The sequence below is a fragment of the Oryctolagus cuniculus genome, chromosome X (genome assembly GCF_964237555.1).
Source record: "Oryctolagus cuniculus chromosome X, mOryCun1.1, whole genome shotgun sequence".
NCBI lineage: Eukaryota > Metazoa > Chordata > Mammalia > Lagomorpha > Leporidae > Oryctolagus > Oryctolagus cuniculus.
In genome coordinates, this window is record NC_091453.1 from 33,745,895 (window position 1) to 33,759,871 (window position 13,977).

Consider the following 13,977-nt stretch of genomic DNA (forward strand, 5'->3'; position numbering starts at 1 on the left):
GATGACTGCTGGTATTCGGACAGAGTTCTGAGTGCTGAACGACTTGGCGGGCTGCAGTGTACCGGATGTATGTGATCTGCCTGTAATATTAAGTTTCCTTGCATTAATCTGGGAACTGATGGGTTGCTCAGTGTAGAAAACAAGGGCAGAGTTGAAAGGACTGCGCTCGGCGAATTGACCAGCCCACCAGGTCCTGTCCCCGCCTCCATCCCGCTCCTGACTCGGTCTCAGCCAAAGACAAAAATGGCACCACGCGCGAGGACGGGGCCGGCCGCTCCCATTGGTTAGGAGACGCACTGGCCGCCTTCCCCGCCTCTCCATTGGCCCGCTCCGTTGGGTGGGGAAGCCCTTGAGGGGACGGCCCCGAGAAGCAACGCCGCGGAACCTGCGAGCTCGCTCGCCGGGAGGGAGCTCGGAGCCCGCAGAAGCGGCCGCTGCCGTCTCCAGGCTGGGTGAGTGCCCTCCGCCAGGCTTGCTCCTCCATTTCCTAGCTCCCACCTGCCAGACCCTTTCCCCACCACCACCCCTTGCGCCTGCGCGGGATCCGGCTGCTGCGCGGTTGTCCGGACTACAGCGGGTCCGCCTTCTCATTGAGCCGCTGGACCAGAGGGTTCTAGCTCTGATTGGTGCGCTCCCTAATTGGCCCTCTTTTTTCTCCTTGGCGCCCTTGCGAGACCCCAGACTTTGGTGTTCGCAGGTGCAGGTTGGCGGCCTTGTTTGCTTTGTGGGAGAGACTCAGGCTTTCTGAGCTCCCGGCCTCAGAGTTGTGGTCCCAATTGGTAATCTCGCTTACGCCCCCCAGCTGCACTTCCCAGGACTAAAGGCGAGGAGTAGCTTTGCAAGGAAAGGTGCTAGAGGCTGATCCTTGCCGTGGGATCTGGCCTGCTTCCTGTGTCGCCCACCAAACCGGGACCAGAGGGTTAGGAAGTGGCCTTGATCCTCGGACCTCTGAGGTCTGGGACCAGCTCTGGGTTCCAAGGCTGCCTCCAAACTGTGACCTCCTGAAGCCAGGGGCTAGGCCTCCTGTTTCCTGTTTTGTTTTAATTCTTTCACTGAAACTTTTTTAAATTTTGTGTTTTTATTTTATCCAGAAGGCGGAGAGACAGAGAAATATCTTCTAAACACTGGGTCACTCCCTGAATCCCAGCAACAGTCAGGGCTGGGTCAGGCCAAAGCCAAGAGCTAGGAACTCAATCCAGCTTTTTAATGTGGGTGGCAGGGACCCAAGTACTTGGGCCATCACCTGCTGCCTCCCAGGGTGTGCATTAGCATGAGGCTGGATCAGAAGCAGGAGTGGGGACTCGAACCCAGGCACTCTGATATGGAATGCAGGTGTCTTAACTGCTTAGCCAAATGTCTGTCCTCTGCTACATCTTAATAGGACTGCAAAAGGGCTGGAACAAGTTTTCGGTCTTTCTCTGGTCTTTCATTTTAGTTGTGTTCTTAAAACAGCATATATTTAGGTTATTTTTAATCCAGACTCACAGTCTGTTCAGGGATAAATCCGGTCTATTTGCATTTCTATGGTAATAAGCTATTTTGGCTTTGATTTTATTTCATTTTGTGTTTTCTATTTGTCCAGGTTTTTCTGTTCTGCTTTTCTCCTCCCTGATTATCTGCACACAGCCATCAGCCCCCAAAGCATGATGACCACCAACGCCGGCCCCTTGCATCCGTATTGGCCTCGACACCTGAGGCTGGACAACTTTGTACCTAATGACCGCCCCACCTGGCATATCCTGGCTGGCCTCTTCTCCGTCTCTGGGGTTCTGGTTGTGATCACGTGGCTGTTGTCGGCCCGTGCTGCCATCGTCCCACTGGGGACTTGGCGGCGACTGTCCCTGTGCTGGTTTGCAGTGTGTGCGTTCATTCACCTGGTGATTGAGGGCTGGTTCAGCCTCTACCATGAGGTCCTTCTTGGAGATCAAGCCTTCTTATCACAACTATGTGAGTCCTGAGTTCTTTCTTGTGCTTTCGGGGTGTGGGGTTGGGGGGGATGCTTTTCTAGGCGGGAGTTGATTTGGGTTTTTAACCACCCACCAGATGGCCTACCACTAATTTATTTTGAAAGCTTTAACGTTGTTGCATGTAATGGGCCCATGACTCAAAAACCAAACCACTTGGGTAGTTAACGATACATTTACATTATATGAGAGTGTTTTCATCCACAATTCCTGGTTATAACTCCCCAAGATCAGAGAGCAGGTCATAAGCCTCTCTCATGCCAGAGGGGTCCTGCCCCATGCCCTCAAGGAAAGAGTGCTGAAGAGTCTTGGGCAAGCCAGGCTGGGTTTCCCCACCAAGTCTATTAGCAAGTGTGCATGTATAACGAAACCTCCATAAAAACCCCAAAAGACCGGCTTCAGAGCTTCCAAATAACATCCATACCCTTCTCTCATCGCTCGCCCTATACATCTCTTCCTCTGTGTGCTTGCTAATGAACTGGGAACTTCAAGAGTGTGTTTCCCCGAGTTTTGTGAGCCATTCAAGCACATTCATCAAGCCTAAGAAAGAGACTGGGGAGACCCCAGTTTATGACGAATGGGGCCAGACGCACAGGTCAAGCTACTTGGGTCTAGTGATTGGCATCTCAAGGGGCAGGGAGTGCAGTGTTGGGGACTGAGCCCTCTACCTGTCTGAGGGCTCTGACAGGGTCTGCATTGAATGGGAATAGAGGAAACCCACTCGCCGTCCCTTGCTACAGCCTTGCTTGCTTGCTAGCAGGGAGAAGTCTCCACATATCTGGGGATGGGGGCTGTGGTCACAGAAGCCTTCTGTGTTGATTGTTATGGTGTGAGAGCAGAGGCGACACAGCCTGGTTTTCCAGGTTTCCCCAAACTCTATTAGCTACGCCAAATCCTGGCTTAAGTCTCCTTCCAAGTCAGTTTACATATAAATTCATTTTAGTTTCATTCATTCTTATTTCATAAAGAGCTTTCAAAGTATAGATGTTCATTTGTTTTTTTTAATTTTATTTATTTATTTGAAAGTCAGAGTTACACAGAAGAGAGGAGAGGCAGAGAGAGGTCTTCCGTCCACTGGTTCACTCCCCAAATGGCCACAATGGCCAGAGCTGCACCAATCCAAAGCCAGGAGCCAGGTGCTTCTTCCTGGTCTCCCATGTGGGTGCAGGGGCCCAAGGACTTGGGCCATCTTCTACTGCTTTCCCAGGCCACAGCAGAGAGCTGGATTGGAAGAGGGGCAGCCAGGACTAGAACCGGCACCCATATGGGATGCTGGTGCCACAGGCGGAGGATTAGCCTACTGCACCATGGTGCCGGCCCCAGATGTTCATTTGACTCCACAGGCGCTGATGGGGATTTTATTTTCCCTGTCATATGCTGTTACAATCACTACTCCTTCTTGGCCTCCTGAGTGGAGCTGCTGTGTGAGTGCACATCTGCTTTCATTCCTCTTGGTTCAATATGAAAGTCCTTCCAAAAGTTCATGGAAAACACAATCAAGAGATAAGTAATTTGGGGTGCAAAAATTTTTTTTTGGAAATCCATGCATAGTTGTTTTCATAACATGCATTTTTCCATGAATATTTTGAGGTTCTCTTATATGTAGGAGTTGAATGGCTGGGTCCTAGGGTAAATGTCTGTATAATTTTATGAATATGAAAAATGACCATACGGGTTATACTGTTTTCCATTCCCACCAGCAGTCTAGAAGAGTTTTATTTCCTTTGTATTCTCACCAGGTGTTTCTTAAATCTCAGTGGATATGAGTGATATCTCATCATGGTTTGAACTTGCTTTTCCCTTAATGACTAATGATCATTTGAGTGTCTTTCCTGTATGTATTGGCCATTTGGAAATCCTCTTTTGTGAAGTCTTCTACCTAATTTTATTTGGAGTGGGTTTTTTTTTCTTATCCATTCTCTGCTCACTCTTTGATTTACTCATCTGTTCACCTGCTTCCTCCCTCCCTCTCTCTCTCTCTCTCTCTCGTTGGCTATTTAACTCACTCCATCACCCCCGCCTTTTGTTACACCACAAACATTTCTTGAGTAGCAAACAATCACAGCACCACTGTTCTGTGTCAGGCTTGGCACACATTCTCTCGTTTTATATATACATAAGCACACTTCAAAAAGTTCATGGAAAAACAGAATGAAAAGTTCATTTTGGTGCAAATTTTGTATAGACAAGAGACTTTCAAAGAGTTACAGAAAATGCATATTGTGACAGAACACATAGATTTCAAAATTCATTTACACCAAAATGAACTTATCTTTTAGTTCCATTTTCCCACAAACCTTTGCACATTACCTTCACATTCATGCCTAAAATCCAAATTGCTGTACCATTTCACAGATGAGGAAACTGAGGCACAGAGTTATGAAGTCTATCTTCTTAGAGGGGTCCCCAGCTCCCACAAACGTGAGCTCCTTTTTTACTGTTTTTATCCTTCATGTTTCTATCTTGTTTGCTTCAGGGAAAGAATATGCCAAAGGAGACAGCCGATATATCCTGTAAGTGTTTGTCTCTGTCCTTGGAGACCTGCATTGGTGGGGGTGGGGGTGGGGGTGGCGGTCCTGGGGCACTCACGGCCTACCCTGATGCCAATGTCCCCCGTCCTTTCTCCTGCAGGGAGGACAACTTCACAGTGTGCATGGAGACCATCACAGCTTTCCTGTGGGGACCACTCAGCCTGTGGGTGGTGATCGCCTTTCTCCGCCAGCACCCCCTCCGCTTTGTCCTCCAGCTCGTGGTGTCTGTGGGTGAGGAGATGGCCTTCACGGGGCATGAGAAGGGTGGATGGGGGTGGGGGGAGGCGTGAGAGACACAGGTGCATCCCTGCAGGTGGGATGTCGCAATTGTGCCCATCCATAGGGGAGCCAGATTGAAGGGCAAACTCCCTGAGGCCCTGGAACAGCCATGTGCCTGCCTCTCTGAGCCTGCGCTCCCCAGCAAGGCGACTTCTGTCTCTCCTTGCTCCGCTGCAGTCTCTTGTGAAGGTTCCATAGGAGCCCCTGCGTCCTCCAGGGTCCGGACTCTGAGCTTCCTTCATCTGAGATGCAGTCTTGTGTTCTTAAATGGGTCGCTGTCTTTGGTCCTGGAAACAGGAGTTCTTGTTAGTCCTGGAATCCTGGACTGTAGTGCATTCTGGGATTTTGAACTTCCTTCAATTCCAGAGATGTAAGATCTCCTGAATTCAGAAATGCTCACCTCCCTGATGTCTGGAATCCCCGCTTTTCCCAGATTTCCCAGATTTCCCAGATTTCCAGCTCTATCCCTTCAGAATTCTTAGCTCTTTGAATTGGGGATCCTGAGCGCCGAGACTCTGAATGATAATTTGGAAAATGCCCTGGAATAGAGAGTCGGGGATAGCTTCCTCTTCCTCACAGGGGCTTCCTCTCCTCCTGCCTCCCACAGGCCAGATCTACGGGGACGTGCTGTACTTCCTGACGGAGCAACGGGACGGATTCCAGCACGGGGAGCTGGGCCACCCCCTCTACTTCTGGTTTTACTTTGTCTTCATGAATGCCCTGTGGCTGGTGCTGCCCGGAGTCCTTGTGCTTGATGCCGTGAAGCATCTTGCTCGTGCTCAGAGCACGCTGGACGCCAAAGCCGCAACAGCCAAGAGCAAGCGGAACTAATGAGCGGTGGCCTAGGGTGGAAGCTGGGCCGCTGAGGCGCGCAGCAGAAGCACCCCGCCCTGCTCCCACAGCTTGGAGGGCCAAAGCTAATTAATCTGTCACACTTAGGCTGTGGGTGGGCACAGAAAGGGCCAGAGACATGGAGGGTGCAGGCTCTGTGGAGCTACTCCCGCGAGCCTTTGGAACAAAAGGTTAGAGAGAAGACAGAAAGGCCTGTGATGGTAGCAATTTTAAAATCAGGAAATAAACTATCTTGACTCTAACACTGAGAGATCTTGAATTACTAACCCCAGAGATGCCCCATAACTAACCACACAGACCCTCCATCACTCACTCATTGCCCAGACTCCCATCGTCCCCAAATAGGCCTCCATCCACCTCTGACCTCAAATCCCCATCATTTACCACGCTGACACCACAGGCTCCCAGGCTTCACCCTGGAGACCCTGTAACTCACCACATCAACTCCCCCTTCAAGGCCACCCCATCACGCTACCCACAGACCCCCACCACTGACCCCACAGTATCAGTGAGCTCAGGCTGCCATAACAAAATGCCACTGACTGGCTGGCTTAAGCCACAGGTGACTTCTTTTGTTGCAGTTCTAGGCAGTGGTCAAGATATTGACAGGTTGACAGGTTTGGTTGCTTCTAAGACCCCTCTTGGCTTGTAGGTGGCTGTGTTCTCACACTATCCTCATATGATCTTTTCTTTGTGCACTTACACTTCTGGTGTCTCTGTATCCAAAGTTCCTCTTACAAGGGCACCAGTCAGATTGGGTTAGGGCCCACCCTACTAGCCTCATTTTAACATAATCACTCTCCTAAGTAAGGCCCCAATTCTAAATATAGTCAAATTCTGTGGTACTGGGGGGTTAGGGCTTCAACATGTGAATGTAGGCAGGACGCAATTCAGTCCGTAGCATTCTTTTTTTTTTTAAGATTTATTTCATTTATTTGAAAGGCAGTTACAGAGAAAGAGAGGGAGGGGTCGGCGCTGTGGCACAGTGGGTTAAAGCCCTGACCTCAAGCGCTGGCATCCCATATAGGTGCTAGTTCTAGTCTTGGCTGCTTCTCTTCCCATCCTGCTCTCTGCTATGGCTTGGGAAAGCAGTAGAAGATGACCCAAGTCCTTGGGCCCCTGCGTCCATGTGAAAGACCTGGAAGAAACTCCTGGCCTCTGGCTTCAGATCAGCGTAGCTCCAGCTGTTGTGGCCATCTGCGGAATGAACCAGCGGATGGAAGACCTCTCTCTGTCTCTACCTCTCTCTGTAACTCTGTCTTTCAAATAAATAAAATAAATCTTAAAAAAGAAAGAGAGGGAGAGATAGAGATATCTTCCATCACTAGTTCACTCCCCCAAATGGCTGCAAATGCCAGGGCTGTGTCAGGTCAAAGCCAGGATCCAGGGTGCCCTTATGGGATGCTGGAGTTGCAGGTTGTGGCTTAACCCGTTATGTCACAACGCCAGCCCCCATAATATTCTTTTTGCAAGCAAAATACACCCACTTGCATCCTAACAGCCCAAAATCTTATTCCATTCCAGCATTAGTTTTAAATCCCAATTCTCATCTAAATATCATCAAAATCAAGCGTGGGTGAGACTTGAGATGTGATTCATTCCAAGTCAAAAATTCCTCTCTAGCTGTGAAGCCATGAAATGAGATGAGTTATCTGTTTCCAAAACACAGTGGTAAGACAGGCACAAGACTGATATTCCCATTCTGGAAAGGAAAAGTTGGGGAAAGAAGAAAGGGATCACAGGTCCCAAGTAAGTCAGAAACCTAACAGGGTCAGTCTCATTATGTTAGAGCTACAGAATGACCCTCTTTGATTGAATGACCTGTTCTCTGGGCTCACCGAGTTGGAAGGCCCCATGTTCTGGCCCCACTGGGATGGCAGCGTTGCTCCCTAAGCTGTGGGTGGCAGCCTGGCCCACTGATGCTGAGGAGGGGACAACCTCACCTTTAGGATCACTCTTCCATTTTCTTGAAGGATCATGCATGTTCATAGCCAGAATGCTCTGTTGTCCTGTCCTGTAAAATCTCATACATTCAATGGCTTTTCTTTTTTTTGGCCCATCTCTATCCCCTTTAGTCCCAGTCAGCATTGTTTCTGCTGGTACTATCCCACCTCTATTCCTGGCTTGTGCCGAAATTGCTGATTAGGTCAACATGTCATGCCCAAGATTTTTTATAGCATCTGTCCAGCCATACCCCAAGTAGTCTCTCCAGAACACATTTTCTCAGTGTTGGCAATATTGACTAGGCCAGCATTTTTCTAAATCTTCACATTCTAGTTCCTTCTTGCCTATCAATTTCTTTTTCAGCGCATCTGTCTCCTCTCACATTTGTCTATACCAGCAATGAGAAACCAGGCCACATCTTCCACACTTTGCTGAGCAAGCTCCTCAGGTCCCACAGAACACTAGAACACAACCACGTTTTTTGCCTTCTCTCTAGTTTCCACTAACATGATCCTCATTTCAGTCAGGCCTCACCAGAAGCACTTTTAATGTCCATATTTCTACCAACAGTCTCTTCAAAGCAACTGTTTTAGTCTATTCAGGCTGCTATAAAAAAAAAAAAACACCATGACTGGGTAGTATAAGCCATTTATTTCTGACAATTCTGGAGTCTGTGAAGTCCCAAGTCAAGGCACTGGCAGATTTGGTTTCTGGCGAGGGCCTGTTTCCCCATAGATGGTACCTTGCTGTATGCACACATGGTGGAGGAGTTGACCTTTGGTCTCATCATCCCCTTGTAAGACCACTAATCCTATTCAAGAGGGCTCTACCCTCACTATCTAATCACTTCCCAAAGGCTGATACCACCACATTGGGGAGTAGTTTTCACAGAGGAATTTTAATGATACAAACATTCAGCCCATGGTAGCAATATGGGCTTTTTCTAACATGCACTTCAAAAGTCTTCCACGTTCTACCCATTACCCAGTTCCAAAGCCATTTCCACATATTTAGTTATCTGTTTCAGCAGCACCTGTCTCCCTAGTTGCAAAATCTGCATTAGTTTACTGAGGTTGCCATAACAGAGATTTATTTTCTCAGTTCTGGAGTCTGAAAGTCCAAGTTCAAAGTGCCAACAGGTTTGGTTTCTCCCCATGGCTGCACATGGTCTTCCCTCTCTTCATGAACATGTTTGTGTCCTAATTTCTTATAAGGACATCAGACAATTTGGATTAGAGTAGCCTCATTTTAACTTGATTACCTCTTGAAAAACCCTAATCACCACATATAGTCACATTCTGAAGTACTGAGAGTTAGTGCTTCAACAGAATTTAGGGGAATGCAATTCAGTCCATAACACTCCTCTACACGCATCCTACTCAACACCCAATGCTTATCTCTCAGTCCTTCCACCCCTCAACCGTTAGCCTCCAATCACACCCCAAAGATGCCCATCATGTATCGCCCCTGCAAGTCCCTCATCACTAGTCCTGCAGACACATCTCTCACCCCACAAGCCCCAGCATTAGCCTTACATACTCCTGTCACTCCGTGGACCACACATCATTCATCTCACAGGCCCACATTCTTCTCTCAGCAGGCTCCACCCCTCCATCATTCAGCTGTCACTCCACGATCACCCATCACTGACTCGACAGAGCTCTGCCACTCACCACACTGACCTGACCACTCACTTCACAGATGCCTCATCTCTTATACCACAAAGTCCCATGACCCACCTTATAGAATAGCGTACCAGTGCCTCTACAGATCCCCTATCCCTACTCTGCTGACCCATATCATTCACCCCATGCCCACCCATAACTCACGCCACAGAGCCTCATCAGTCACCTACAGATTCCCTCATCATTAATCTTACAGAATCCTGTCACCCCCTCAATACCCTTTCATTTACCCAACACCCTTTCATTTACCCAACACACTCCTCAACACTTAACTCACTTAGCTCACTTAACTCAGAGCTCCATCATCCTGTGGACCCCATCACTAGCCTGCAGATCCCATCACACCTAACAGAGACCCCATCACTAACCCCACATACCTCATCCTCCCCTGCATTAGCCAGCTGGGGCTTCAGTAATAAAATGCCACAGAGCAGGTAGCTTCAGAGGAATTTATCTTCTCACAGTTCTGGAGGCTGGAAGCCCAAGCTCAAGGTGTCAACAGATTTGGTTTCTCCTGAGGCCTCTCTCCTTGGCTTGTAGATGGCTGCCTTCCCACTGTGTCTTCACATGGTTTGCAGCCCTTGTATCTCTTCCTCTTCATATAAGGACATTAGTGTCACTGGATTAGGGTCCCACCCTCTGACTTCATTTTACCTGAATTTCCTCCTTAAAGACCCTACCTCAAATAAGTCACATTGGATGGTAGTGCTTCAATATATGAATTGGTAGAGGGGCACAATTCAGTCTATAAAATTCCCTGTCACCCATCATTGACTACACAGCCCCCATCAATCACCTCAGACTTCACATCCCACATTTCACAGAGCCCCCAACACTCAGGCCACACGCACACACATACACCCCTCATCACTCAACCTCTTGGCTCCTGATAAGTTTCTCCACAGACACTCGATCACTCATCCAACATACCCCATCATTAACCCCTAAGACACTCATCACTCTCCCTACACACTCTCTCACTTGCTCTATAGACTGCCTTTCATTCACCCCATGGAAACTCCAGAACTGGCCCCACAGACCTCCATGATTGACAACACAGATCCCTATCACTTGTCCTACTAACCCCCCACTACTCACCCTCAAAATCTCCTTCATTCACCCTAAAAGCCCCATAACTCACCCCACACCCCCCCCATCACTCATTCTACCAGTTCCCATCACTGACTACACAGACCCATCAATCACTCAGCCTACAGATCCCTCATCATCATTCATCAGTAACCCTATAAACTCCCTCTAACTTACCTTACAGAATCCAACACTTATGCCACCAAGCCCGCCACCAGTCAATCCAAGGATTCGATCTCTCACCCCATAAACCCTTTCATTCCATCTCTCAACTCACAGCTATCCACCGTTCACCATATACACCCATTGCCCATCCAGAGACACCATCATTCACACTGACCACTGATCAGTCACTCCACAGACCTCTACTCACTTCCGATTCCCATCACTCTCCCTACAGACTTCCTATCACTCACCTCACAGATCCCCTCTCACAAGAGAGACCCTTATCACTGACCCTGAAGACCCCATCACTCAGCCCAGCTTCTGACATTACTTAACCTTATAGGCCCTCCGTCATAAAAAAAACAATTGGCTACTTGAATTTTGAACACATGGCAAAGAATGAGTGAAACTACAGATACCCATGGACTGGCTTCAGGTGACCTGTGTAGAGCAGGCCTTCAATTCAAATTCTTTATTTATTTGAAAGGTGGAAAGTCAGAGTTACCAGCCACTGGTTGACACCACAAGTGTCTGCAATGGGCTGGGTCAGGGCCAAAGCCAGGAGCCAGGAACTCAATCCAGGTCTATGTGGGTGACAGGAACCCAATTACCTGAGCCATCACTGCTTCCTCCCAGGGTCTGCATTAGCAGGAAGCTGGAACCAGGCATTGAACCCAGATACTCCGACAGGGGATGCAGGCATCTTAACCGTTTTGAAGCCTACCTCCAGTTTAAATTATGAGTCTGCTCAGGTCCATGGTATAGCTTTGGAGAGATGCCTCACTGTTAAGACCAAAGTCCTGCATGATCTCACCCTAATTACTTTCTCATCTGATACGCCTTAACTCACTTCATTGCTTATTCTACTTAAAGACATACTGACCTACTTGCGCTTCCTCAAACACACCAGATTAAGCCTCACTTTCTGCTCACTGAACTGCCTAATTCCTGTGCCACTTATGACCCCTTTGCCTTTGAGCTTGTTTTCCCCTGGTCTTCCGTTGCTCTCATCTGTAAAAAGCTAATGATAATGACACCTACCTCACAGGGTTTTTATGCAGATTAAATGAATTAATATATGCAGACTGTCTAGCATATGCTTTATGTTTGTTAAATGGAAGAATGAATAAACAAATGAAAGAAAAAGTTCTCCCCTGGACTATAGCAAAGATCTCCTTTTTGAACTTCTTCCTCCCAGTATCTTTCTGTCCAAGGCTCTCTCCACAACCAAGGCAGAGGCATCTGACCACATCATGCCCCTGTCTAAAACCTGTACCCCACTACCACCGGGATAAACTGTAAGCACCAGGCTACTGGTTTGCTCATCTCATCCTATGATACCTTAAAAGAGAAGCCAGTTCTTAAACTTAGGAAATCCAACAGGGCCATAGTTGCTTTTGACTCCATGCATATGGGACAAAGAGAGACATGCCAATAACCCTCTTCTGATTTTCTCTTTTTTTCCCTATTCTGACTTTCAAAGAAAATTCCTTATTATTTATATTTTCCAAAAACTAGAGATGTGTATTTAATATTAATACCCAGGCAACAAATCATTTTGAAAGATATTGAAATGGAATTTCAGACTTGTGGACAAAGTCAACCACAAGGGCAGCAACCACACAGCACTGCAACTTGTGGGAAAGAACAATTATGATGGCTGCAGTTTGGTCAATACAGACAGCAAAGTTTCTCTGTGAGCCTCAGATTATACTTTGACAGGCTACAAGTTTACCTCACAGACATGAGTTCCTCCATTTTGAACTTCCAGACAAAGGATACTGTTTGGAAAGAATATGCTTATAAACCCCCAGATTGCTAGAATTTCCAATCCAGGGACTTCTGCTGATTTAGGAACTGTCTCAAAAGACTTATTGGGACCTGTGCTGTGGCATAGGAGGTGGAGCCACCGCCTGCAGTTCCGGCATCCCATATGGGTTCGAGTCCTGGCTGCTCCACTTCCGATCCAGCTCTGTGCTATGGCCTGGGAAAGCAGTGGAAGATGGCCCAAGTCCTTGGGCCCCTGCACCCACGTGGGAGATCCGGAGGAAGCTCCTGGCTCCTGGCTTTGGACTGGCATAGCTATGGCCATTTGGGGAGTGAACCAGCAGATGGAAGACCTCTCTACCTCTCCCCTCTCTGTGTAACTGACTTTCAAATAAATAAATAAATCTTTTAAAAAAGACTTATTGCCTACTGATAACTCCCTCAAAATAGCACCACCAGCTCAGCAACCAGTTATGTATAGCTAATGCATGGACAGATCCTCAGCACCAATCTACATGCATTCAAAACAATTTGATTAACAGGGTCAGTCAAAAACTGTTCAAAACAAGTTACTACACCTCACCTTATTGTACTCTTTTTTCCCCTTTAAAAATTCAGTCCTTTTCACCCTTGACAGAATACTTGTTTGGTTTCTAACTGAACCTTTGTCTCCTGATTTGCCAATCTATTCTGCACTTGAATGAAACCTATCTTTGCTTCCATTTGAACCTAATCTATGATTCTTAGGCTACAAAGTCCAGGCATATTATGATTTCTTTTTTAGAAACAATATTTGTAAGGTCAAACTGTATTTTGTCCAAACCACATTGATGTTGTGCAATGAAATGGGAGGAATGCCTTTTTTATATTTTGCAATAAAAAGTTTCTCAAGAGTCTAAGATATGCCCAATCATTCAGATTTTTTTTAAAAGTATGTATTTATTTATTTGAAAGGCAGGGTGAAAGAGAGGGAGAGATGGAGAGACCTTCCATCTGCTGTTTCACTCCCCAAATGCTGGCACGGTCAAGTCTAAGCCAGGAACTCCATCCCGGTATTCTTTGTGGGTGGCAGGAACCCAAGTACTTGGACCATCATCCACTGCCTTCCAGGCATATTAAGCTGGAGCGGCTGGGACTTGAACCAGGCTCTTCCATACAGGATGCGGGTGTATCAAGCTGTGCCACAATGCCAGCCGCCATTCAACAAATATTTGGTGGATGCACACAGTTTAATAACAGGACCGACTTCAGCTTCAATGTGTTGAGAGAATTAAATAAAACAAAGACCCTTCAGAGAGCATAAAAGTTATTTTCGGAGTAAATTATTTAAGTATAACACGCATACAGAAAGTGCAGCAATCATAACCGTACAAGTCTATGAATTTGCATGTGTAAATTATTTTTTTAAAAGACTGGAAAAATGATTTTTTTTTGTTCACCAGATTCATTTGAAACAAGAGACGCAGGTATTTGAAATAGATGACATCATCTGTCAGCAGGGGAGCGAGGCAGACAGGGGGCGGGTGTAGAACGAACCTTGACATCATCACGCAGCAGCTTCTTTTCCCCGCCCACTTCGATCTCCGGAATGTCCAGTTTAACACTTCACCTAGGTGAATCGGATCTAGACTGCCAAAACAACCAAACCGCGGAACGAGGGCAGGCGGAGCTTCGCCTGGCGCCTGCGCATTGGCAGAAGTG

The 13,977-nt window shown here is 47.4% G+C and overlaps 1 protein-coding gene and 1 long non-coding RNA gene across 2 annotated transcripts; one reads left to right on the forward strand and one right to left on the reverse strand.

Annotated features, from left to right (window-relative positions):
• Nucleotides 1–218: 218 nt before the first annotated feature.
• EBP (EBP cholestenol delta-isomerase) lies at nucleotides 219–5,868 on the forward strand. The gene is made up of 5 exons (XM_002719895.5): nucleotides 219–452; nucleotides 1,583–1,947; nucleotides 4,441–4,477; nucleotides 4,596–4,726; nucleotides 5,382–5,868. The coding sequence occupies exons 2-5, from the start codon at nucleotides 1,644–1,646 to the stop codon at nucleotides 5,603–5,605; spliced, it is 696 nt and encodes a 231-aa protein (XP_002719941.2). The 5' UTR covers nucleotides 219–452; nucleotides 1,583–1,643; the 3' UTR covers nucleotides 5,606–5,868.
• Nucleotides 2,956–13,962, reverse strand: LOC138847656 (uncharacterized). Its single transcript, XR_011385569.1, has 2 exons — nucleotides 13,813–13,962; nucleotides 2,956–5,061 (listed from the first exon to the last, which is right to left on the reverse strand). It is a non-coding gene; the product is annotated as an uncharacterized lncRNA (long non-coding RNA).
• Nucleotides 13,963–13,977: the final 15 nt, after the last annotated feature.

Excerpts from the sequence above, each read along its gene's own strand:
- EBP (XM_002719895.5), top strand. The coding sequence starts at position 1,644 with ATGATGACCACCAACGCCGGCCCCTTGCATCCGTATTGGCCTCGACAC. Across the intron at positions 1,948-4,440 it reads AGCCTTCTTATCACAACTAT|GGAAAGAATATGCCAAAGGA; the intron begins GTGAGTCCTGAG and ends TGTTTGCTTCAG. Across the intron at positions 4,478-4,595 it reads GGAGACAGCCGATATATCCT|GGAGGACAACTTCACAGTGT; the intron begins GTAAGTGTTTGT and ends TTTCTCCTGCAG.